Genomic DNA, 27,895 nt, shown 5'->3' on the forward strand with positions numbered 1-27,895 from the left:
GCATGCAATCCTTGTATTGTAAGAGACTGCATACCACATCCATACATAAAACTTCACACTTATGTAAAGTTCACAAAACTATAAAACCGAGTTCAATAAGTACGTACAATCAGCACACAAAATTAACGTAGCACATCACCGAAATAGCTATTTCCAGTGCAAACAAACCGTACACAGATGTAGTTGGAAAACCGATAATAACAGTTGGGGTAAGTTTACGAGGAATGTTGGGCGCCAACATTGACCGCCAGTATTGGCGAGCTTTTACCAACACTGGGGTTGGGAGCAAAGCCTTCATTTCACGTTGTGACGTCGGGGGTGCGTGTCGCGTCCGCCCCGGCAGCGAAAACTTCGTTCGCGATCGATGTGTTCCGTGTTCAAATTGAATTATTGTGAACTGCAGTGCTATTGATAAATAACAAGTTCTCGATACATGGTTATAGACAGTTTGACGAACTTTGTAAGGTATGTTATCAGTTTTTGAGTTAATTGTGTGAAGAAACGCGGTGTTTATTTATTGAGTTTTCAGTTAAACTGAGGATAGTGTCAATTATTTTGTTTGAAATGCAACTAAACTTGTTTGGTAATATCTTATCACAAATTTTGGACATGTATTCGTACTTTTAAAAGATAAAATCAACTGTGTAGGATTAATCAATTGATTTTCTGATAATACTTAACCTAACTAACTAATAACACTTTAAAATGTACATGAAAGTACAAATAAATGTAACTGTTAAAAGCACGATAAAAAAAAGCGATTAACAAATAATACATTTATTTTAATAAACAAACTTTACCAAAAAAAGGTTTTAATTAAAAGAAAAAAACTTTAGTGTTATTTACTAAAATTGCATGTACGGCTACGAAACTACTACGCCGCGTAGCGCGTAGACTGTCACATAAATAATACGAAATATACCTACATAGTTTTACAGTAGCTCCTATTCTAATAAAAGAGCAACTCAACTTTATTAAATACTGCTACATGTTTCGGCTATAACCATTCACAGGAAAGCTGAAAAGTTTTCTGAGTATTTTGGTGAAAATGTCAGAACTCGTCACACAGAACTTTTCACAAATAGAATCTACATCCGCCAAATATTGTTACAGATGTGCCACAGTCACTCGTCGCTCAAAACTAAGCCTAGCTGATAAACTCCTCGAGAACTCAATGAATACAGGCTGAAAATAATAACGTTAATGGTGTGAGAGCCATAAAAGAGAAAAAAGGGATTCGAATAAAGTTTTCAAATAAAGAACGCACGAAATTCGAGGCGGCAGTCGCGTAGGCGGCTCCGCGTGGTTCGGTTGTGGCTCGCTGGCGCCGCTGGTGTCTGGTGGCGGGTGCGGGGGCTGCCAGCGCTCAGCGGAGCCCGCTCGGCTGGGCCATGGGCAGCTCGCAGCGACTAGCCGCGGTGGCGGCCGTGTCTCACGCGAGGCACTATTACAATCACACGCAACCCGATGTTGTACACACGGAGGCCTCCTCGTACAATATAAACATATTTTTCGTCAGGTGGGTTCATTACATGGATGATATACAGCAGTTTAATTACGTAGAAGTGTAAGATGTAGAGTATGAAAAACTACAAGTAAGTCAGTGATAGCGACAAAAAATTTTACGTGATATACAAGGTACTCGGTAAAAAAATATAGGCCACTCTGCAAAATAGTACTGACCGGCCTAAAGTGCACCAGGCGTACATTTTAATATCTCTCTGTACTATTTTAATTACTAATTAGCGGTGCGAAGTTACAACTTAAATAAAGACCAACATCAAAACCTATATGAGGCGAGGTCAGAATAACATTCAAGTCGTAAAAGCTTCACTCATTGCGATTGAACCGTAATTTAAACTATAACCTGGGTATGAGTAGTAAAGCCTGGGTTAAGAGTACCTCGTAACAACTTTATGGTGATAACGAGACATCACCACCATATTTCAAATCTTCGATAATGGATCTTGATTTTTTTTTCATTTCACACATTTTTACGAACATACATAGATATACGATGCTGTAATGGAAAACTATATGAATGCTCTTAGCAAAGTAACAGCAAAATAGCTGCATGTATAAATAAAAGTGGCGATGTACCTAAAGTTATGGAACTTTGGAAACCTAAAAGTTTGACAAATTGGTGGGCGTACATTTTCCCATAGCACAGGGGCTTGACGGCAACAGTGTCAAAGATGAAGATGTAGTATGAAACACGTTAAAAATTATTTATTTTTTATCGCCTAGGCAAATTAAACTGTTGCTACGGATTTATGAAAGGCCGAAATAAAGGGGTAAGCGGGATAACTGTGTATCATTTTGATGTAACTCGCCAGGTGGGACCAGTGACTTTCAAATTACACTTTTATGTAAGAGTAGGTATCTTTTTGGATTAAGCGGACTTCTCGTAAATAATATCGGGGGTTATAAAGTACTTAGTTCATTATTTATTGAGGTTACCTTGTGTTTCTTTGTGACATTTGGAAAAATACAACCGTCTAGACTGGACTATACCACTTCAAGAATATATGTTTTTACTCCAACGTTAAAAAATAAGCTTTAATTAAGAGACTGATTCTTGAGCGACATAACATGGTCAAGTACTATAACCTCTTTAGTTTGACGAATCCTTAAGAGAATATTAAACTTGTCAATAATTTACAGTCCTCACGAATATCATTATTCCCAAACATAGTTTATGATGTGTCGCGCAAGGGACTTCCCGAACTTAGTTACAGTTGAACGTCAAACGTCTATAATTTGACGTTTGACGGGTATCGACTTGACTTAATATCTAAGCGAGACCTTATAACTGCCATTTCATCTGAGTGATCGAATGAATTCTATTTTTAAACCTAAGAACCATCAGTATAAAGCACCAACGTCTTATACTTAAAAATAGTAAAGGTCTATGTAGTGTGGAATGAGAGTCATGTTGTGAGGAAGGTGATGAGTATGAACCTGGACGGATATAGTGGAAGAGGAAGACCAAAGAAACGATGGATGGATTGTGTGAAAGCAGATATGGTAAGAAAGAATGTTACGTGTGAGATGTCGGCAGATAGAAGAGTATGGAAGAAGAAAACATGCTGCGCCGACCCCAAATAAAATTGGGGTAAGGGCAGCATGATGATGAGTATAGGTCTATGGAGTACTACTATTAGTTGATACATAGGTCAGTATAAGGTATTCATAGTATCGGTACTTGAAAGATATTTTAACTGACCTGGATATTGGCTGCCGAATGTAGGTAACTGATATTTATAGGCAGTTGCTCGGTTTCACTATATTTCTAAATAAAGCTTCAGCTAAACGTTATGTTTAAAAACTATCATGTTTCGGGTTGGTGGTTTGGTCCTAAGGTGAAAATATTTTAGCAGTAAATATATTAAAATTTTACCTGTAATGTTTATGTACGGATTTTAATTTAATTCCACGTTTTAAGGCACGAGCGAAGATAATCAAGGCTTTCAATTGGTTTCAGTATCGGTTCATTAAAACTCAAGATTATTATTATTTCACTAGTTCACCTAAAAACACCCACTTCTAGGAAACTGTTATATTTCCTTATTTACAGTTTTAAGCGGGAAGTTAAGCTGTTAACCGTTTAGTATGCTCGCATTTCACAATATCCATGTTCAAAATACTGGTTCCTCTCAGAATATTAAATAGGAGATGAGCTATGCCATAAAGTTGGCACAAAACCTGAATTCAGGCTGTAGCTGACAAACATCTGCTGGAATACATAAAATACTCAAATATGCAACTATACTAAACTTTATAAGGAGGTTAAATAGCATGTATTTGGAAGATGTAACTATATGATTGATTCATTTACACACAGTCACTTGGCTAAAACCTTTTTTGAAGCCTATGCCTTCTACTTGAAAGCGAGCAACCACATAAATATATTTAAGGATACACCCCTTAGGATCGCGGGAGGAACCGCGGTAACCAGCTAATAGAGCTGTATATATTCAAAATGTGCGTTAAAGATGGATGCCTCCCGTACATTTGACAAGTATTCCCCCGATATACTAAAGCTAAAAGTGGGGAAAAATACGCGAAACTCTTATTGCTGCGTAAAAGCCATAAAGGCGATTAAGATAAACGTACTGTGTATGCTTAACGGATCCATTCTGTAGTTCCCTAGCTCGGGGCGCGAAGACCAACAATTTATTGCAGCTTAAGGGGATAATTGTTGCAATTAATTTGTATCATTTAACGTAATGAAACAATATTACGATAACGTTAGTTTGGTGGGTAACTGTAGCTATTTCTTGAGTAGAGTTCGCTATACTTGAGTATGATCTTGAACGATGTATTTAAACTAATAAGACCCAACTTAAGCACTTACCCAAATAGTGTTAGTAAATGGGACATATTAAAACAAAACTATTCCTAGTTTGAGTCACTTATATCTTATAGCTTTCTTGAAACGATTTCCAAGTACTGATCACGATAAAGAGCCTACAGACAGTCGTTTAAAATTGCCTCCAATATTTAATTTGTCTTTTATAATTTAGAACATACTATAGCAGTAATATAAGAAGCCATACATAACACAAGGTCGGCGAAGTGAGCCTCAACTGAAAGTTATTTCGGGAAGGTTCGCAAGGAAGTTGAACGCTTCTAAATTGAATACCTACTATAGTTCCAGCATTGTTTACAGTTTAAGTTAATTATAACTAATAATTTACGAAACTATTTGGCATAGTTTGATGTGGAACTATTTTATTAGTTATCGCGGTTTATGTGATTATAAGGGTTGACATATAACATGGCGGTTGCTTTCTCATGGGGGTGAGGCAGGGTTGTATACATGTACATATCTTTTATCTTGGCCAGTTATATTTTAGCACCTTATATACGGATCCTATTCGCGTAAAAATCTACTGTGGGTGTATCTAAACGACAAGATGCTTCTGTTCAATTTATATTTTTGAATATATAAATAGTTTGAAAGATCTAGTGTTAAAATCTACTATAGGAGGTTTAAAGCTAGCTAGCTATTTAGATTGTTATGTAGTTTTCAACACATAATAGTCGAGTTTAAAGTAACGCGTAAACAGCTTACCTATATACGTATGTGCACATAAACTTTCTAGAACGTCACAAAATGTATTTACTGCAAGATAACAAATCTAATCAACGCAAAGCTTTGAAATTTTTTTACAAAAGTCTTGTAACGCAACCAAGCAGTATGAAGCCCACAGATTGCACACACATAGGTAAACACACACACCTACACAAACATAATACAGTTTAGATAGTGATGTTAATTAAGGCATCGCGGGCTGGTCGCGCCCGATTTATCTACCCCTGTAATCTACCGATGTCGGAATTAATTTACCAGAGGAGATACTGAAAAATTTAATTTCTCGACTCTAATTAGATGGTAGAGGTTACAGATTTAAATTATGTGTAGGATTAGATCGCAATTAGCGACATATTTATTTGTGAGTCAAGGACAGAGGTTTTGGTCTTTGATTACCGTTTGGATTCATAATCAATAATGTGTAAACAAAATTCTCCAAGATAGCTACAAATAACCCCATAAAAAATTACAGCACAGCCCTAAAATATGAACATGGCGATGTTAAATTTTAGCACATATTAAGAGTGACAAGTTATTGAGTATCGTTGCTTATCTGCTTAAAAGTAATGAGCGGAGGGACGCAAGCCAAGCAAGGCGGGGAGGTTGATAGCTTACAAAATATTTAATCTGTGACCCACTTTAGACAAAACCTTCGCGGAAGGAATTTCAAGTCGCGATAAGTTTCGACGCTAAGACATATTTTATTCTTACCGGTCTTTTGTACCGGGTCTATCGGAGCGATATTTTAAATGGGAGCCATCTGGAATATTCTAAACCCTTTTCTTGGGAAATGTTCCAGGTAGTTCATCGTTGAAATGTCAATAAAGTTGACTTGTAGTTTTTATTTCTTGATACTTGTTAGCATAAGTTAGATTATTTATTGGTAGAAATACCGATCTCTATAGCGAATAGTTTATTTATTACGGAGCAAAGTTGATACTCAGAGAGCGCTTGCATTTGCGCGAAGAACAAATGAAAATGACAGGTATGAAATATGAATTTACTTTCACTATTGAGACATAATTTTTATAATAATCCGTATAAAGATGTCTTACAAAGGCACAACATTGTAGTTTGTAAGATTTGGACTTAGAAAGAAAGTTTTTGTTATTATCGTCAGTAGCTGAGTATCGCGCAATATTAAGGAAACTCTTACTCGTAGACTTCGAAAGTTTTTTTCTTGATGAACTAAAGTTTTTTTTCAGCTGAAGACTTTGTTTTAGCTCTGTACAATGCAAAGCGTCTCGTTGTAACTTAAACACAGTTTAAGATTTTTCTATGTGCTTATATGTTATTGCATTTTACAAAATCTAAGTACATCTGAGGCAAATCATCATAATCAAACAAGTCTTACGTACAGTACTTACATAGTAATTTTAATGCCACTAGTGTACAAGTAGATTGACTGACACTAATCATACTATAGCATTAACTCAACCTTTGTGGAGGCATCAATAAATCAACATTCCATGATAGTGCTTCTGAGGTAATCGAGGTTCTATCCCATTCTGGACAATATTGAACCGCAATGTAACCTGTTGCCAGTCGAAGTTAGGGTCCGAATCTAAAGCACTAAAACATTTGTAAAGCATGTTGATTGAGGATCTCATATCAAAGCAAAGTTTCTTTTAGAACGAGCTTTCAAACTGACCTTTGATAGACGCCACTAAACTAAATCCTCTATACATATAAACATTTTACTTTATTCCCACCGTTTGGCAATATTTTATAAGAATATTTTTTCAACAGTGTGACGCTATGTGGGGTGCTGGTAGCAGTATGTGCTGCGTGCTGGCGCAAGTCTCCATCATCAGACAAACCTGAGGATACCACCGACTGCCACGGAGTATACACCGTCAGTGGGGACTCCAGGCTAATACAGGTCAGTTACCCTTTTACATTTCTTATTATTAGCAGGTCATCAAATGTTTCCTTACGCTGCAGGTGGCTCAAACTCTACTCTATCCCTACATATTCCTTCTTCAGCCTAATGTGTTTCAAGTATACTGTTTTTTTGGACTGCTCCACCACACTGATGTCATTGACTCTTCTTATCACTTCAGAAGATAAACAAAACGTTAGACACAAAATATTTAATGACATTATCAGCGTGCGTTGTATGTTGTACGTAATTTTGCCGTAAAATCAAATAAAACACTGCATAGAATATCGGAACAAATGTAGAATGTTTGTACAAGTAAAAGTAACTAGCAGTTAGGCACAAATTAAAATTGAAGCGTCTCAAAGAGTTGAGTGCACTCTCAATTTCCTCACTTTGATAGTCCGATGGTACGACGATGTGACACGAGCAGAACACTCTAAAACTAAACGAATACGTTGCAAAAAAAGAGATGTGGAATATTGTACAATTTATTTTATCTACCCATAAATAGGGGTACTCGGTCTTGCAAAATCTAGTTTAAATCCAGGTAATACTAAAGTTAGCTTTATTGGGTTTGATGATACCTTTAGTTTCCACGACTTTATTGTGTTTGCGTCAGCATACTAGCGCTGTAAACAACCCCTTCGCGTCTAGTAAGTTCTACACCGGTTTAACACCACAAACTGTAAAACAAACTTCTGCTAAACTCCTTTAAAATGAACTTTTTACTGAACGTAGCGTGTTAGTTAATAAGAGTAGTTTACGAGTCGTATAGTATTCATAATGATTTACTATTTTCATAGCGAGGTGTGGGGATAGACGGAGTTGAAAACTTTGTGAAATTATAGACACGAAGAAAATTGTTGCTTGAATATTTTAGTAGCTTTATGATCTATTTCGATGAAATTGTTAGTTGTTTTAAACTATTCATGTAATAATATTTTGAGGATTAATATAGTGGGAGCATTTTAAGTAAAATGTCCTGTTTTTTAATTAGGGCACAGTCAAAGGACTTAGGAAATTCATTTCAAAAATCCATCTGAAGGTTATGCAAAATACAAACACCTATTTTTCATATATCACTCAAACATCAGATTTCAATAGACGGCTTTCCCTATTATTACATCTCCTCACCACAATTCCTTTGTGAAGCATCACCCGTAGAGGTGCACATTCAAGCCAATACATTGGCAGTCCAATGCCGTGAATGTATGCGAGATCAGCAACACAATGCGGACTGACAACTCAATGTATACGTACTTTGATGGCCAGTGTTCGAAAGCCAATATGATTAGAGTGAACGGTTATTGTTTCAAGACTTTGGTTGAAAGCTTAAAGCTTACAGAAGCTGGTTGGAAGCTTACGAAAAAAGAAAAATATGGAAAATGGACTATTTCATTACTTATGTTCATATTATGTGGTGTAAGCTTAGGAGTAATTTTTTAAGGGATAGGAGTGCAGCAAACTTAAAGACAACACCCCCTTTCTGGGTACCTCCATATAGGAACCAGATTGGGTGTTTTCCCTATAATAAACATACTTCTGTACCTAATTAATAAAGGGTCCAATCCTTATAAGCAGACACTGGTAATTGAATGTACAGAATTACGTAAAATATCATATTAATTGCATAAATGAGTGCACTGCTAATTTATATAGGGAAGGTAAATAGAGAGCACCGTTTGCACATCGCCATAGCAGTGTTTGTCTACCAGTGGACGGTACGTTGACGAAATATAGTGCAATGAAGCGTATTTCAAACCAACCTTTCAGAGCTTAATATAGTAAAACATGTTACATTTGAAATGATTTTGGTAATCAAAAGAATAAAAAATATTGCTGAATTGTCCTGACTTTCATGATAGAGTCGATTTCAAACAATAAGGTTTAAGTTAACCTTTCTAACAAAATTCTTTTTTAAACTGAATTTGCCTAACTCCAATGCCTTGTTTGTAAAGAACATCCTAGAAAGTTGGTACAAATAATAATAGCTATTACCTTCAGGGAAAGGTCACACTATCGGAATATTGTCGAGACAAGTATTGAATATAATTTTAAGTGGAGATATATACTTTTTATCCTCAAAAGGTCAGTTGTAATTTTCTATTATATTTGTGTCTTAATATTTCAGTATTTATTTATTTATTCGAGCTTTATGACAAGAACTATGTACAGAGGCGGACTTAATGCTATAGGAATTCTTTTCAGTCAACCTCTAGGTGATTGCAGAGATAACACGTTAGGTGCACTTATAGCCAACAGATAAAAACTGAATACAAAATATTTTGTAATAGATACACGAATATATTTCAGTTCCAAAATATATCTTATTGAATAATTTGTTGAAATTCAATGAATGCCAATGAATATGTAAGCCGATTCTAAATAAATAACTGTGGTCACGTAATTAACGTGCGTTTGATATGTTATAAACAGCAAACGCAATATTAAATTAATTACAGATACCTAAATGGAGTACTTGAAAGCCTATTGATAGTTTCATTTCACATAACTTGTACTCGATGCGTAATTCCTTGAAATATTTTGAGTTAATTAATTATATCGGAACATTTACCTAAATAACATTACTGATTATTCAACTGCTCAGCCTTTTCCCAATATGTTGCTGCGTACCAAAGCGATTGCCTATCTGAACTCCTCCACAATATTACTGTTTATTATAACTCCTATATTTTTTCCTTACAAAAATATGCACATTGATAGCAAAAATATTTGTAATGGCCATGTGTAACTGTGTTGGTTATCGCAAGAATTTGTGGTTATATGCGTACCTACTTAACTGCTTAAGATAACCTTCTTGTCTACGGTTAAAGCATTTCACTGATAACAACGTTTTTTTTGAATAATTATTGCACAGTATTTTGTAAAACGCCTTCAGTTTTTACTTGGAGTTTTATAACTGATCTTGCTGAATTTGAGAAATAAGTGTAAAAGCATCCTTCACACCTTGAAAAACCCGCAAAACCCTTGAAAAAAGAATATATTTATTTGCTGATTTTTTACAGCTTAACTTTAATTTCTTACGCAAAATTTTCTACCGCGTAAAAGGAAAAAAAAACCAATGAAAGATGACTTGACTGCTGTCCAGTTTCGGCAACTTAACAAGTGTCGTGACGTGAATGGGGCTCAGACAACTACGTACGGTGAATAGCAAGGCGGTGCGCGTAATGCGTTCACCCGGTTGCCGGAGACGGTTCCGGCGCGGGATTGTTGTTCCGGTTCCGATTCCGTTTGCCGCCACACCGTCAATAGGCCCTCCAATAAACGGTTTTTCTATCGGATTTTCGAGTTAAGCGTCTTGATTCGTTTGAAGTATTTTATTCGGTTTCCTTTAAGTTGGCTTTTGATTTTTTGTTATTTGTTGTAATGACTTCAAAATCGGGTCTTTTTCTTATTGGAGTCCATGGCCGATTTTGGCCACTGCGGCTGTTCTTGTATAGTTGATGGTTGAATTGTCCTTTTCTTATTCCATGTATTGAATTCAGACCACAAGTACCACGCATAACGCAAAAGTGATTTCATTATAATAAATACTTTAGATTTGGTTCAATTAGATGACATACTTTACCATATTATTATCCCTGGCCAACCTGGCCAACACACAGTTAATTATGAGTATCGCTTTGTATAAATTCATGTATATTGTATCTGTGGTATCATTTCTAAAACGTCAAATTATGTGTGATGTGACCACAGCCCGCAATATATTATCGAAATAATAGGCTGTTTCGACGTGTTGTGATATTTAGCCACTAATTGTACATTTTTATCTTATGTTAGTAATATGTTCAGCCTACATGTTTTATTATCTGCAACTAACTGTGCTAAATAGGGAGGTCCGAATTCTGTTGAAACTGATGATAATGCCACAAAAAATTGAAGTGAATTTATAGATGTAACGTTTTGTAATATTGGATTTAGAGATCCAAAGCCGTTAATTTTGCATTCAAATATTAACACAACTCTTACTAAGTAGATCACAGAACTACTACAAACGGGTCTCATCGATATACGAACAATAAATCGTCAATGGGAATATATTGTTATTGTCGCTTAGGAATTACGACTCGATCTCGTAGATACGTCTTCATTGCTCGTTAACTACCGTCCCATTGAAATACTTAATAGCGACCAACACAATTATTTAAGGAGTTTACAAGAAAAACTGCGGCTTAATTAATTACTGGATTCTACATATAAAAGGAAACATTTTTTTGTTTGTTTGTACCCGTGTTTAAGGCACCGAAACTACACTTTTCCCGAGTAACATAGGCTGAGATTTATCCTGATCCGTAGTTCCCACGGGACGCGGGTGAAACTGCGGGAAAACAACTCGTACCTAACTAATGAGGGCAAAGTGTAACCCATCGCTAGTACAAGCTAAACTATCCATACTACAATATTAGTTAGACAAAAGTCAATCTTTTGAAACAGTTTCGTCCAAACTCTGATAGATGCTACTTATAGGTTCTGTAACATTTGACGTTGCATGTTTTGGAATACTCGCTCATGGCACGTGACAGGCTTGAGGTCATACCGTCACGCTATGACTTCTCTACTGCCTGTATGTTAGACGCTCATCAAACTCATAAATTGATACCTACAGTTTTTCGAAGATTAGGGGTCTCTTTTCACTGTATGAAAATGACATAAATATCGAACTTTTACTGTGAACCGTCAATGAGATTATCGAGTTAAAAGTAAATGAGAATAATGTACACTTAAAAGGACTTGCATCATCAAGCAAAAACATCAATTAATGATAATGCCCATAAAAAAGGCGAAAGAGTAAATAAGACCATCATGGCTAATTTAATTTTGGCCCATTTCGCAATAAACCGAACGGGCATTTTTATATCGAGCCTTTACGAGTGTCGTTTAATTTCTCATCTGTTGATCTATGTTGGCATAAAGTAGATTATTTTCGTGTACGTACGTTTATTGTGTTTGCGGTACAATAAAGGTTGGTCGTAAAGTGCGTGGTGCCAGTACACGCGAACTAATCGCTGCGTGCCCAATTAAGGCTAATGCGATTTTTATCAGCGATTCTGCGGATGATCTGGTCTCGCGGGAAGGTAGCTAAACTTATCGTTACACGAGGAAATCTTACATGATTGTTATTGGTACGACTGACGTGCTTCAGAATACTAAAGCGTTGCTTCTTATCTCGTTAATTCTTTTACAACTTTGAGAGTGATCAGTAAAACTTCACCGCTAAACGTTGCGCCGTCGGACATCCTGTTTATAAATGCGAAATCAAAATAAAGACCAATAAACATTAAGAATATTCAACTTGCAAAAGTAGGGCAAACCTATAATTTAATAATTTAGAAGTTTCTAAAAGCTGTTATTTGATTTAAACTGTGTCAAATTGTCCACAGACGAAACAATGAATTGTAACATTCGAGAAAACTTCGTAATTTGAGTACATCGTTAAAATAATTTATTGTTTATTAAGGTACTAGCTTTTACTCTCAACTTTGTCTGTGAAGTCATTACTTGTGTAAATACAGATTGAATATAAAATATCGCTTGTAAAATAAATTATGGCAATCATTACGGGGTGATAGAATCAAATTTACTTACATACTATCTTTATAGTAATATTATTATAGTTGCTTAGATCATGGACATTTTATAATGCAATCTTAACAAAAGACAATCTGAAGTAATTAAAACTCCTTTTCAGCAACATTTTCTTTGTTTAAGTGAGAAACTTATTCGCTTTGTGCATGCATTTCCATAGTCCTTGTCACAGATATAAATAATGTAATGGAAATGTTAATCTATTTTCCGGAAAAGTGTTTGTTTCCTCTATGAAATATGTATTAAAAACCTTTAGTTAGCAAAACAATGTATTTTGTTAGTAGCTGTTGTTGCAACCTTGGAGATATTTCTAGTATGCATGTGTTGTTTTTTGGGTTACAGGACGGTTGATCGTGTGTTACATTACAAGTAAATTTTGGACAGTACCCAGGTTGCAATGTTTAGGGTAATCAAAGTCGAACACAACCTTTCTCGTTGAACTTTCTACTATCTACTATATCTTTGTCATGAGAAACTTAAATCTCTATAACACATTCGATCTTTTCGAAAGCAATAAGTCCAAAGATATTTATTATATTTCCAAAGACACACATTCCGAAAGCGATATTTTCTGACTACGTGCGTTGTGTGATAACCACCCTTTATATACTACACATTTATTTTATTGCTAACAAATTGCCGTAAATTATTGCACCCCCTATATAATCTGATATGTTAGCATTTACATGCGCTGTAATGTTTATTGAGAGTTCACGCGGTGAATAGTTTCACCATGTTCACAGTTCGTAGCCCGTAGCCGACTCGTAGTAGCGTAGCCGGACTATGGAACTCTAGGACCATAAAAGCGTAGTAAAGTTTCTATACTTTACTACGCTTTTCAATAATCGTAAGACTTCTCAACGCAGAGTTTTCTAATGCATAATTGAAATCCAATCAGGTAGACGACGCGTACCTTTTACAAATATACGAGACTAGCTGTTTTTCCGTGGTTTCACCAGCATCCCGTGAGAACTATTGCCCGTATCGAGAAAAAATATAGCCTACGTCACTCGGCTTTCCAACAGTGAAATATTTTTTTTAATCGATCCAGCAGTTTTTGAATTTATCCCTTGCAAACGAACAAATTTTTTTTTCCTTTTTAATCATAATATTAGAATAGATACGGTGTTTGAACACATCTTCGGTTATTCTATTACAGTAGCCTCAGTTTTGTTCGCGGCCAATTGCGACCCCGGAATGCCCATGAGTGCAATTATGTAAACACGCCTTTCTCCCCTGACATCTCTCGCGAGACAACAGCTGTCGTGGTGGACGGCATTATGGAATGCAACTTAACTATGTTCTTTTTAACAGTATAACTGAAAAGTTGAAATAAAAATGAGAATGTAAAATGTTGATGCTTAATATTTTTTTCGGCTGTTGAAGTAAACTTTTTAAGTAGGGTATTAAAAACTAATTAAAATACGAAAGGGTTGTGTTTTACACTTTCCACTTGGCAGGAGGTGTTATTTAAAAACGTAATAGAAATTCGCAACAAATCCAGAAATTAATTGAAGTACATCATTACGTATTACTTCAGTAAGTACATGAATTTCAGATATTTTAATTATCTAAAAATGCTATTTCTCACTTAATACCGATCGCATTACTACTTACTAACTACAAATAAAATAATAAGTTGGTAAAGTTTTTGCTACCTAACCTAAATGTATGAAATTCAGTCATTCAACCATTCTCACACGAAAACGACCCTACAACTACCTAAAAACAGAGTCCAAAATCCCACCAACGTACAACAGTATAGTAACAGTTAATATCAGTGACTAGTTAACTCTCAGTTGCAACTGGCATGTTATCCCTGGGAGTCCAAGTTGCCACAAAGCCATAACTCAGTCAAAACGTTCACAATTCTGGCACTGTTAATCTGTTTACTTATTTACATCCGACTCTAGTTGGCGGCACCTGGTAAACTTGCAGAGCTATTCAATTTGATATGATTTCATGGATAGAGTTGCAAATACTATCATGAAATAATTAATTTCTATAAATACAGTTGTGCCGCCAGTTGACAAGAAAGTCTTGATTCCATTCAAAGTTTTTAGTCGGTCTGATACCAGCGAAATATCAGTCATTATCGTATTGATTTATGAACCCAACTATCGGCTGACTTAAAGTTTGTGTGCGTTTAACATAAATCCCACCAAAAACATTAAATGTAAAAAAAAGCCAATCCTCTACGCAATTCCTCCACCGTAAAAAGTTTTGAGATCGCATAGAAGCCAAGTCCTGTTCTACTTTATTTGTAATAATAAATCAATATTTTGTGACTATATCAATAGTTTCGTTCACTTTACAATAATATTGACTTGGCCATGAGCACAATAAACTACAAATATAATACAGCATATCTTGGAGAGGTGAAAGTCAAACATGAAGTTTAATATCACAGAATTAAATACTTTTAGTTTATTCAATTGTTACTAAATTACCGACAGTCAGTATCATCCAACATCAATGAACTGCACATGTACTATGGCGCATGTTTAGTGCATGGTGATCTCAAATTCCAACAAGTCCATAATCAGTCCAATCGTAAAATCATGTCCATATAGAATTTATCAATTCAATGGTATTTACACATTCTTACAAGGAGCGACTTTTAACTTGTGCATGAGCACAAGTTACAATTTATATTACAATTTTATTATTACAATAATACTGTCTTGGCCATGAGGCCATGAGGCCAAGACAGTATTATTGTAATGTGAACAAAACTATTGATATAGTCACAAAATATTGATTTATTATTACAAATAAAGTAGAACAGGACTTGGCTTCTATGCGATCTCAAAACTTTTTACGGTGGAGGAATTGCGTAGAGGATTGGCTTTTTTTTACATTTAATGTTTTTGGTGGGATCTAATTTATTTTTTGTAGGTCTCTTTCTTCTCTAAGTATAGGTATAACAAATTAAATTAACTGACATGCAACTAACTCAATATATAACAAACTAAATATGTACACCTAAAGTAGCACGTAAACAATATTTTTTTTTACCTAAAAAAATTCGAAATTGTCGAATTTTTTAATCGAATATCTTTTAGAATAAAAGAGATTTATTTCAGAGGTAGATGACCAGGGTCTGTCAAGTTTGTTCTACGAATTGCATTAAGGTGGGCTTGAAAACAAGAGAGAGTCAACGACATCAGAGTAAAAGAGATAAATATATAATGTTGCCACCAAAAATACAATTTCGTATTCTCCCTAATAATGAGCGTATAAATTGATTTTTAAAGTAAATTACCCTTGAAGATACTTTTAGCTATTATTCTAATGCCAAAAAATATACTTAGTTGAGAAATATTAGATATAAAATTTAATATTACTTATTAGAAAATATATATGGGGGATTATGTGTGGCAACACTAATGTCCGGACGCCATATTGGTTTTGACATTGTTGACGTCACAAGAAAAATGTCTGCGGCCGGTTGCGCACCATTTTATCTTGTACTAATGTTTATTTGTAATAAATAAACTACTTCCATTTAATTCTACATACATTGATAACGTTGAGTCGAGCTTGCTCCTCCGTTGCTGTGTTTTGGTGAAATTAAGTGTGTATTTGTGAGATATAGACTCGGTGTTGAGACAGTGACTTGTTTGATTTTGTTTTGTGTTTAATTCGCGATGAGTTCACAAAAAGAAAACACAAGAATCTGCTGCTTGTGTGGATCTTCACCTTCTAAAGATCCCAGCATCACTTTGCATCGGTTTCCAAAGCCTGGCACTAAAAATGCTCTGCGGTATGTACACTCCATGCTATTCGTCTTAGACGACATAGAATACCACATTTATTGTTAATTCCGCTTCTAACTACCACAAACTCACGTAACATATATACCTATATACTTAAGTCCCAACTTTCCTTGCCAAAAATCATTAGGTACTTACTATAAAAAGTTTTCTTGCTTACACCATTCCCGTATCTAATATAACATCTCTTTCAATCAAAGCGAAGACTACCCACTGACATGATATAATAATATCTTAACTCGGAAAATGATTAAAATAGTGTGTAATTTGAGAGCAGTGGTGGCCGAGTGGTAACTGCCCCAACTTACGAGTGGTAGGTCGCGGGTTCAAACCCGATCTGGCGCATAACTTTGTGTAATTTATTTCGTCACTACTGCTCTCAAAACGGTGAAGGAAAACATCGTGAGGAAACCAGCATGTCCTAGAACCAAAAAAAAATTCGAAGACGTGTGACATCCACCAATCCGCACTGGGCCCGCGGGGTGGATTATGGCCCAAGCCCTCTCCTAGAGAGGAGGCTGTGTCCCAGCAGTGGGAACATTAGAAGGCTGATGATGAGTGTGTAATTTTGATATTTTTAATTTTCAGTTGTGAATTATGGGCAAAGTATTGCTTCCCAAACGAAGCCTGGTCTTCACCAAAATTCCAGGACGCACTCCATAAACAACATATGAAATTATATTATATTATTAAAATTATGATTCGGTAAAAAATTCTAAAGTGTATTTTACGTTTATATTTTTATCTTTTAAACCCTGCGACTTTTTCTAAATCTGTTTTTTAAACAAATATAAACAAATTCAAAACAACGTATGTAAAAATCTACAGCTCTCTATGTAAGCGCTTTATATGAAAACTAGCTAATGGCCAAACGTTCGCGAAGCGGAAACTTGAATTTCTCCCAAGTTTATGCATGCACTGATTTCATTCATACATAAACAATTACACCCAAATACACACTAATTTTTGGACACATCTCTTTTCTTCTAAAGTCTATGGATTAAAAAAAGTTTCGCCAGGACAACGTTCGCCCAGCGGAATCAGTTTTTGGTGAATTTCTCCACAATGGCTGCATACACAATTTTTTTTTTACCATACACAATTATAGGACGTCATACACTAATTATCTGCATAATTAAAATCTTTAAATTCAACAACATTCCGCTGCACGAACGCATACATATTTTATTACAGTTTTAAAGTTATTTGAGAAAAACAGATTTGGCTGCAGTAATGTTTGAAATGTTAAAACTTGGCAAGATCGTTTTTCAAAAATTTGTTTCAGCCCGGAACGAAATACATTGATATATAGCTTTTGTTGTGTAGTAAATGTTTGTAAATATCAAAATATAATTGGTCTAGTGTCTTTCTCTTCCTAATCATTTCTATAATAAAGAAGAAATAACACCAACGTTTATTACACAATATGATAGAATAATTTAAACCATGTCTGTAAACTTGTTGTTTGTTAAACAAATCGATAGTATTCTTTATTGTATAATAACATAGTCTTGTTTTTTATAATAGTAACACTTTAAAACTAACTAGAATTTTTGTTTGTTTATGTTTTGATGTTGAAATTGTATGCAATAGGCCCATCCATACTTGTTATTTTGGACGAAAATGTCTGAAATACCTACCTAAATTGATTAAATTCATGTATTTTAAAATTCATTACATAGGTGCACATACTTGTGATTTATGAACACCTTTTGTACCCTATTTCTGGAAATAAATTATAATTATTAACATGCTAAATAAAAAACTCTTGTACTGTAATCTTCCTTTTATTACACTGCTGCACTGCTCTATAAAGATAAATATTAGCAATTTATGCACAAGTACACTGTGTTTCATGTCGATTATTGCTGAGCAAAATGTGATAATCTTGCTCAGCCATAATCGACGAACGCACTGGGGCCCGATTCTCCTAATTTTACGATTCAGTCGAGTCGATTCACATTCGACTGAGATTCAATCCCGACTCAATTACGATTGAAGCATATGTGGCATTCCGCTATTTTTTCTTTGAAATAAACGTTTTTATCCTTTTCTGTCATTCAATAATGAATCATTTTGTCTGCAAATGATTTACGATTGCAATATGATTGTAGAGCAAACTACCGTATAGACCAAAATCACCAAAATAGCAGACCAATCGCAAACCAATCGAATGTCGTTGGAATACGATTGGTCTTATATTAGTAGCAGAATGCCCGATATGGTTAAAACTGCTACTGCGATCATATTGCGATTCAATTTCTATTCGATTTTAACATTATTAACTTAGGAGAATCGGGCCCCTGTACTTGTGCATAAAATGCAATAAAAATGACCTATAGAATATACTGTAGTTTGAAACTCCCGCCCTAGCTTCTACTCTCTAGTTTTCGTGGGCGGAATATAGATGGCGCCGGCCGGTAAGGAAAAATTTCCTCATAAAATTTGTACGGAGTCGTTATTCTTCCCTTTAGGGTATATATGTTCTGTGTAGATGACGCTATCACATGAAATTATTTGATTTTTTTAAGTACTACTTATACTAAGCTATGTAACGAAACCATAGCGCGATTTAGACCAGGACAACGCCATCTATCGAGCGAGCATGCAGTGTTTATCGCACTGCATTAATATGAAAGATTTTATCATTATTTATTTCATTTAAACCTAGCTTTTTTATTCATATTTTGTATATTTAATACATAATAACAATATACCACTACGTAACAATAAAACAAATAGTAACATTTTGTACATAAATAAATAACAAAGTTATCAATGCAGTCAAAATTCATACACAATGTTCTTGAAAAACCGCAAATATAAATTTGTTTCCTATTTTTTTATTAAGTTTTAAGGTTTTTATAATTTTCCCTTTATATGTAGCTAATAACCTATCTTGGTGCCAAATTTGAAGGTTCTAAGTTTGCTAGAAGTACCTTAGACTTTTGATGATCGGTCAGTGAGTCAGTGACAAAATGGTGTAACTTTGATCGCTCATAACTCGTAAACTATTTATTCAAATGTCTTGTAATCTTGAGACTGAGCTTGTTCTAATACTTACTCTTGGTCATCGAAAACCTAAACTCCTAGCTTTGTTCACATGGAAGATACAGGGGGCTGAAATAGCCGCGAAACGCTTCGAGAAAAGATGGTACGGCCGTGCCCGCTTTGCTCGAGTCTTGGCTGGGGCACTGCCGTGCCCTCAGGTAAAATTAATAAACGATTGTTCTTATTTAACGTTTGATCATTTGAAGGCATCCCGAATTTATTATATGAAATTAGCTTTTTCAAGCAAAAAACTACTTATTCAGCTTTACAATATTCGTACCAATGTATAGTTGTTATAGGTTTTGCATCGACCTACATAATATTAAAATAAGGCAGGTGCCGTTTTCTCGTATGTAACTCAGTGATCTGAATTCTGCTATTCGATGCTGTATATTCTATTATAGAAACGAGTTGCGTATAACATACGGTAATGATTATAGCAACGATAACGTTACTATTTCATGTATCCTGTTATTTTCGTTGTGTGTTATTTTTTTATTTGATAAGTGTTATGGTGATCTATTGAGGAAATTCAACCGTTTGTTAAACACTCGTTTCGTTTTCACACTCATTTGAACAGGCTTACGATCAGTGAAAAGTTAATTACTGTGCGACTAATGAAAAGTATTATTGTGTTGTTATGGAAGTCTTTTTTCTGTACAGTACATTCACTCAAGTATTAGTTATTGCCCATACTTACTTAATGAAATTACGTCAATGGGGATAGTGTAATTTTCGTTGATGACTATTCGTGTAACCTTTTATTAAAATATAAGATATTTATACAGCATGACACGTTAGTGATACCATTATTTTGCTTAGTGACAAGCACTTTTCTAATCAATTTAATTATCTTAGTAGAATGTAACACACGTGTACAAGGTGTAATATATGTACTTGTACATGTGTATAAGCTATGTAGTTACATCCTACTAATATTATAAACGCGAAAGTTTGTATGTATGGATGTTTGTTACTCTTTCACGCAAAAACTACTGAATGGATTTTAATGAAACTTTACAATAATATAAGCTATATTATTGTAAAGTTTCATTAAAATCTAAATACATCAGAATAACACATAGGCTACAATTTGTAAACATATTGTTCGAAATACTAAACCTGCGCAGACGAAGTCGCGGGCACCAGCTAGTCATACATAACTATGTCCATGAAGTCCCTTTACAAAGAAGTTTAATTAATTACATTTCTGTGTATTCCGTTAATAAGAGTGCTTTTCTTAGAAGTATCCTACCATAGTTTTACCATATTTCCACGTAACGAGTTAATTATGTGTATTTCTTTTTTTATCAAAGGAAATACCTACATATCTTGATATGAGAATAACTTCTCATAAAGGTGAATTTTAAAATACAGAAGTTAATTGATTCCTTTTATAAAAAATATAAAATAGCTGTGTGAGAGAAGTCTCTATTAAGAGCAATACAATACAAATACAACATAAACTATGAGATATATTACAGGCTTAGCCAATATATAAGTTATTGTGAAACTCTGTCTACCGTGACTGAGGGATTGTTCGCGCGAGTTACCGCGGCCCAGGTAGACAAAGGGCTCCAGAAGGTACATGGTGGGTTTAAGATAGCAAGAGTCAGATACTTACGCTGCACAGTGGGAGGGGGCATTTGATGATTTGCTACCACAAAAAAGACCCACTAGGAATATTATACGAGCTGGTTTGTTGTTCCAGTACGGTTTCATAGAACAAATAGTTTTATTAGACGCTGCCCCAGACAGAGATACTCTCTTGTTTGTAGAACGATTGAAGTTTATAAATAGGTCCACGCAATAGATGCCAAATCAGATTAATCTAATCTGATCTCTGTAGCGATATATCGGTAGATGATGAAGAGTTACTTTTAGTCATCATTCGGTACTTCTTTAAAGCGTAGCATTATTACGATTTTTATTGTAAAAATCAGTGCTAAATAATATTGTTTACGAAGTAATCCATAATTATGTTGCTTTTCAAACCACTGGCAAATCAAATAAATGACCGTCCTATGTGGATGCAGTTCAATAAGGGCAGTTAAAACTGTCAAGTATTTGAGTGTGTACAAATAAACAGCCCGATTGGATGGTCACACCAAAAGCGTTTTAACTTTCAGCTATTTGCCATCCTCTTGAATTTAACTTCCAATTTACTGTTTGAAGAAGCTTTTATTGGAAACTATATAGGTACTTTTAACTCGTTTTTTACTGAAGTATGTCCAGATCTTAACTGGCTGTTCTTGTCTTTCTGTTCTATGCCTTTCCATATGAAGGAGGGAAGTAGACCTACAAGCTATTGTTCTATAATTTGGCGAAGTACGACAAATAGAAATTGGACAGCAGTCTACCTACAATGGGTACATCAATATCATCTGCCTAGGGAAAAGACTGGTCAGATGATGATATTGCACAGTTTGGTACACACACAAAAGACGAGCTCAGCCGTAAAGGATGCAAAAGACCGATGTAAAAATATATGCAAGATTGATCAGAATCAAAGAAAAAATCATCAAAATCATCAAAATCAAAATCATCCTCATGTTAAATCTACAATAGATAATGGGATGGGATATATTTTTTGTTTGTAATGTGTTTCATTATTGAAGCTAAATCAATAGGTAACGTGGTCTACACCACAATTACAGCTTTTGATGTACAGAGATACAATCAATACTGATTATCATCAGGTAATTACACTTGTTTGCGTTCCTACCTCCATTACTACTCTTGTTTATGAGTGCATATAACATCAAATGTACAAATATGAGCGGTACAGTCGGAATAAAAAACCGTACCGCAACTTGGAAACTTACAAAGTTATTCGAACTTTTCCGTTAAAAATTCCGTGTGGCGTGCACTTGTAAATTTGTTTTTGCACAAGTTTTTAATAGAAAATAAGTGAAGTCAAAGTATATAATTTCCATGAAATAAGAATCACAATTTGGAATATGGACTCCGTTCCGTCATAATTTCGAGTGGTTTTAGTTTTCTCTACTTTTCCATATTAACTTTGCCTTCCTTGCCTTCACCAAAATAATACGTAACTGACAGTAATACTAAAATTACTTTCCATTCACGTATTGAAAACCTATTCGAGATTTTATCATTGGCACTAACAACGTCAGATATCACATTACATCGATATGTCTTATTTTGTTTAGGCCAATCACAATGCGAGCTCGAGAGAGCGACCCCGCGGGACTAGAGCCTCGTTCTCACCGGATTTAATGGCCGACGTCGACTGGCTTGAAATAAAAATCGCATTTGCGATAATTGGTTTCGGGCTAGCGAGCCGAACTAAGCGCGGTTTTACATGCTCGACTACCTAAATGAGCGATCGTATCCGATTTTCTAGTCGCTCCACGTTATTTTTTTGGCAATATATTTTTTGGAATAGGGACTTAGATGTTTAGTCTCGTTGGTTGATATTGTCTCAATTCGTTACTGGTTTAAGCCGACGGCTGAGGAGGATAATGTTTTATAACATAATTCTGATCCCTTAATGCTTTCTGAATCCACTCGCGGTTTGCTTTTCTTGGAAACCTTGTTACTACTTCTTTGGCTTAGCAGCTTACTAATGAAGACTAATCAGTCAGTATTGACTTTTGTTGAATGCAAAGCGATTACGTCTGCAATCGAGATGTTTGCTCAATTAACTGCAAATGCAGCGCGTTTTCCAATCCTACAGACTAACGTAGGAATAATTAGAACCCACAGCTTACATGCTGTTGAGAGTCTTGAGCTACTTCCAACGAATACCGAGCCGCATTCGATTACGACGTGCCATGCGACTCGAGTTGAGTTCCAGCCAGTATCGTTTATATACAAGTCGATATTGACGATATCGACAGCGAATAACTTGTTCTATTATCCTGAAAATCTTTACAGAGGAAAATTGTACCGATATTTGCAGTACACATAAACATTAGCAGACTTATGTAAACACGTTGTTAATTTCACCACAAATTTTCGACTGAATAGCTACACATAAAACACATTAACAAAATTAATCATTTCATAAATGACTGTCACAGACAGAGCACTCCATTACTCGAAAACGTCGGACCACAAAATTAGGAATATTTCACGATCCACCGAACATTAATGTGTACACAAATAACTTTACTATATCAGATTCCAATTGTATTAAATGGTGCGCCATCGTCGATCATTTTGTTCCCTTTATTGGGAATATTCATAGTTAAAAGCGATGAGATCTATTTGTGTACAATATGTCTACTCTAGCGTGAAATTTATTAGTGTGAACCGCTATATTTAGCGCGAACTTTCAGTGATATCTGACGGTACGCTACGATGTGACGTCACACCCAAGTCTGCAGTCTGCCATTGGATTTTTTGCAGAAACGAAAGAGTAGATCCAATAACTTATTAATTTTATCATGTCCGCTACTAGAGGGTTGCAGGAAAATTTCTTATTTTTCTTTAAACAGGAGCTAGGGGAAAATATCTTAGAATTCTGCATATTCCTAGAAAAAATAATCATAAATTGCTTTAACCTCGTTTATAATCGATTAGAACGATACCCAATGTGACGGATATTTTTGCTAGATATCGTCAACAACGCGTTGTTTAGGACGTGATCATAATAAACAGCAGACATGACTAATTCCACAATACCATACTTTTTATTCAAGAAGGTGTCAGCATGCCATTGCAATACCTGTTTGATTTTTCCAAGTTTTTTAAGGACACTTACCATTACATTTATGTATATCATACAATGTCAATGTGGTTCGTGGATAGTCTTCGCACGTGCATCTGAAAAGAGGAAGATATTGCTTTAAAACTTTGAAAATATGTACTATCATTTGAGGATATGACAATACAAATATTAATGACATAACAAGCTATATTGGGTACATGTATCTATGTAATATTTGACCAAGTTACGATTCGTATGACGTCTTCGAATTTCTGAAGGTTTTCATAGTAGCTGTAATTGATTAACTGTCGTTTATAGAAATATTACCAAAATATCGTTACTTAAAAATAATGCCACGTTACCATAGCAACGGCGTGGGGTTGTTACCAAAACAAAAACGTAACGGACCTACTATATGGTTACTAGTGGTTACTTTCTAGGTTGGCCAACCCGCTGGCTGTTCAATTTGCTCTCTATTATTTTAGGGCTTCAAACCTTCGTGTTTTCATTTGGAAATGTAATTAATTTTCTTGTTTGTGTCGTTAAAGTAAACTAGAGTTGTTATGGTATCTTTGAGTGTGTTTGGTCAAGTATTTGAATTTGAAGTATCCAACTAGAGTACTTCTTATCATCATCATTTCTTAAACTAAAATACCTGCCTGCTATTTATAATTGTCGAGTTTGATAATTTCTAGGTCGAGTCCTATAATTCAAGATAATTAGTATATGAGACAGAAGGTATTTCACTTAAATTAGATTATTTTAGTATGATTGACGGTCTTTGTAACTATTAAGTAATTACATCAATTAATAATATCTACTTATATGATGTTGGTTTTGGCAGAATTGTACAAAGAAATTGTGAGCTGTTTATAAAATGAAGGTCGATCGTATATTACTGACGTAATTTTAACTCTTTGGGGAAATTCTACATGTTGTTGTATTAATATAATTTTCTTGTTCAGGAACAAATGGAGCTGCCGGGGCCACCTCCTGCTTACGAGACTGTCGTTGAAGGACCCCCAAACATAAAGGACTGTCCTTCTCTACAGGTGAGTAGTTGGTCAAAATAACACTGAGGGGACTATACAACGAGCTACACAATTGCTGAGTCTCAGCAAAATCCGATCAGCCGTTTGCGTAACAGCACACACACTCTCAAACTTTCGGTTTCATTCATATTAGTGTAATCCGCAGATTGAGCGGATGGGCTGTATGTAATCAATCCATTCCACGTTTGAATTCAAACCGAATGCATTCGATCAATCCATGTAAAACGGCGGAATTCGCGCCAAAACCGGTAATGGCGTTCCATTTATAGATGGAGACAGTGGAACAGATACGAAAATAGCAACTTTAGACTCAGTTCCGATCAATGCTTTATTTTTAGTTTTTTCTTTTATTTAGATATCGTTCCAAATAGAGGTTTTATTACTGAAGGGTGTTCGAACCCTGACGTCTGACTTAAGTGGGTGTTGGAGGTCAAACGGTGTTCTAAAACGATTTGTGCTGGTCACGGAAAAGCCACTGCCTGCTTATATTACGTGGCTTTCATTTGTTTCTTTATTCATAGGCGACCATGACCCAATTCAGGTCACGAATCACGATACTCTACCAGTTCACATGGAAACTATAGATTTTTAGTTTGTGACGTCAAAATATTATTGTTTTGGTCTCTTTATGAGCGATCTAATGAAGGGATTGAGTTACTGTGACCTATATACACTTGGTCGAGTTCAGTTGTTGTCTTGGCACTATTAATTAGCCTTCATTGAAACCGAGCGTACGGTTTTAGATGATGATATAATAATACTATCATATTGCATTGTCTCCATACAGTTGCACTGAACATTTTCATGAAAATAGGCGTTGTGTTTTATTAGCATAATATTGTAATGTAATACACGCCTTAGATCAAGGACTGCATTATACTTAGTTTACAACTGGTTCACGGCCCATTGCACTTTATGGCTTGCATATCAAGCGGATACTTTATTCATATGAAAATGTATACTGTTTCTTGCACATTTATTGTTTGACGCAAGCCATTTTATCTACGAATCAGTTACATTGTTTTAGTCAAAATTCAATCGTCAGAAATTACGACCACTTATAAGAAAAAAATACTTTTCCGCTAAGGTATCTTTTGCGTGCTTTTCATATTAAATCCTGTTTTTCCAGGAGGTGGTGACGGAACCGTGTGTCCGATGTCAGGCTGGAGTACGTTGCGACAACGAGCTACCTTCGTACGAGGCAGCCGTGCTACTAAGAGATACCAAGTTATAAGGCTGGGTCACACCAGCACCACATCATATGGCCTTAGACTTATGCCTAAGAAGCACCAAGATAAATGCCTTGAGGATATAGTAGAGGCACCTTAGAGGATTTTAGCTGATTACTGGCATGAGATTTTCGTCTGAATATTACGCTTTTATGCACGTGTCGAAACTCTAATTAGCTCCATATAAGCCGATGTGGTTCTAATTAAAAATGGCGTTGACGACGTGATCAGTCAAGAATCTTGTGCTAGGCCATCGGTTTTATACCCCACCAAATATTTAATTTTTAACGAATCAGTGTCTTAGTACCTAAGTTAAAAAAATACATAATTTGCACCAATGCACGTTTGTGTTATTCCTAATTAATTAAACATTAAAGATTAGTTTGCTTAATCCAAAGCGTCAGTTGGAACCCAACCGTGTCGTAGCAATTAACCTAATTTTGAATTGAATTAGTTTTCAATAGTTGTCGTGTTATTTGATTATGTTTTGTTTGACGTAGCTCTTTTGTTGATAGCCATGCCGACCAATATATTATTATAATGTAATGAGAATATTGAGGTGCTTATTTCTTTATTGAAAATTGTGTTAGGTATGATTTTTACAGCTGTTGCTATGTTAACTCTGGTGGGAAGAAAATCTAGACTTAATTGAAAAGTTAGTATCTCATTATTTCCTTTGGTGAACCAAAGGAAATCATCAGATCTATGTATATAAAATAGTTTCACAATAACCCCAAATTCCATTACAAATCGAACCGTTTCTCAGGAACGAATCGATTAATCAAGTAAAATATTTAATGAAAAAAGTGTTTTTCGTTACTTTCCTAGGAAATCCGTATCAAAATGGCATTAAGATTGCAGCTAGTTAGTATTGTGCTGCAGTGAAAGAGATCTGACGTTCTAAACTCAAAGAATGCTCGCACGGCTTAGGCTCTTGGCCCATTGTCCCACGTGGACAGCGAATGCAAAGCGACACTAAGATTTATTACGTATGGGATATTTATTAATTATTGAGGTTATCTTTGCACTAGAGTTAAGAAAGTTACCCTAGTATTTTTTTATGTGACTTTGCTATTTTTTTCTAACGCAACTTTTTTCTTAATCAACAATGGTCTTAAAACCTGGTGACTGATCATTCGACACTTCAGTGGTGGTTACATAGCTTCGCTTCGCTTTAGCGTCACGTGGGACAATTTCATAAGCTATTTTTCAGAGCCAGTCTCATTCTTTGTGAAGCTGTGACGGCTATTGTAAAAAGCAGAAGTGTAGGTTTCAATGGAGATGTTCACACTATCGCATGCCTACAGTAGGTAATCTGCTTTTTTTGAAAAATTACTTATATACTGTCCAAGTATAAGTTGTTAGGTTGATCCTATTTATTTACTTATTCAGGTTATCCAACAATTGTTTACCTTTACATCATACTATGTTGATTTATCATCTCTCGAGCCTTTTTCCAAAGCATGTTCGGGTCGACTACCAGACTAACCGATGCAGCTGAGTATCAGTATTTTACAAGGAGCGA

At 35.3% G+C, this 27,895-nt stretch overlaps 2 protein-coding genes across 2 annotated transcripts in view; one reads left to right on the top strand and one right to left on the bottom strand.

Moving 5' to 3' along the window:
* The window catches only part of LOC124638139 (probable beta-hexosaminidase fdl), a 73,201-nt gene that overhangs the window by 17,457 nt on the left and 27,849 nt on the right, over positions 1-27,895 (bottom strand). Inside the window, exon 3 of the mRNA XM_047175017.1 lies at positions 24,144-24,205. The gene's annotated coding sequence lies outside the window, so the exon portion shown is untranslated. The remainder of the gene's footprint in view (positions 1-24,143; positions 24,206-27,895) is intronic.
* On the top strand, positions 307-26,708 carry LOC124638142. Its single transcript, XM_047175021.1, has 5 exons — positions 307-465; positions 1,114-1,519; positions 6,848-6,980; positions 25,055-25,141; positions 26,271-26,708. Exons 2-5 carry the CDS (start codon positions 1,392-1,394, stop codon positions 26,373-26,375), a joined length of 453 nt encoding a protein of 150 aa, XP_047030977.1. The 5' UTR covers positions 307-465; positions 1,114-1,391; the 3' UTR covers positions 26,376-26,708.

The sequence above is a fragment of the Helicoverpa zea genome, chromosome 17, assembly GCF_022581195.2.
Source record: "Helicoverpa zea isolate HzStark_Cry1AcR chromosome 17, ilHelZeax1.1, whole genome shotgun sequence".
In the NCBI taxonomy this organism is placed as follows: Eukaryota; Metazoa; Arthropoda; class Insecta; order Lepidoptera; family Noctuidae; genus Helicoverpa; species Helicoverpa zea.

Coding starts and splice junctions, on each gene's coding strand:
- LOC124638142 (XM_047175021.1), top strand. CDS start 1,392: ATGGGCAGCTCGCAGCGACTAGCCGCGGTGGCGGCCGTGTCTCACGCG. Junction 1,520..6,847: donor ATAAACATATTTTTCGTCAG/GTGGGTTCATTA, acceptor TTTTTTCAACAG/TGTGACGCTATGTGGGGTGC. Junction 25,142..26,270: donor AGGACTGTCCTTCTCTACAG/GTGAGTAGTTGG, acceptor CTGTTTTTCCAG/GAGGTGGTGACGGAACCGTG.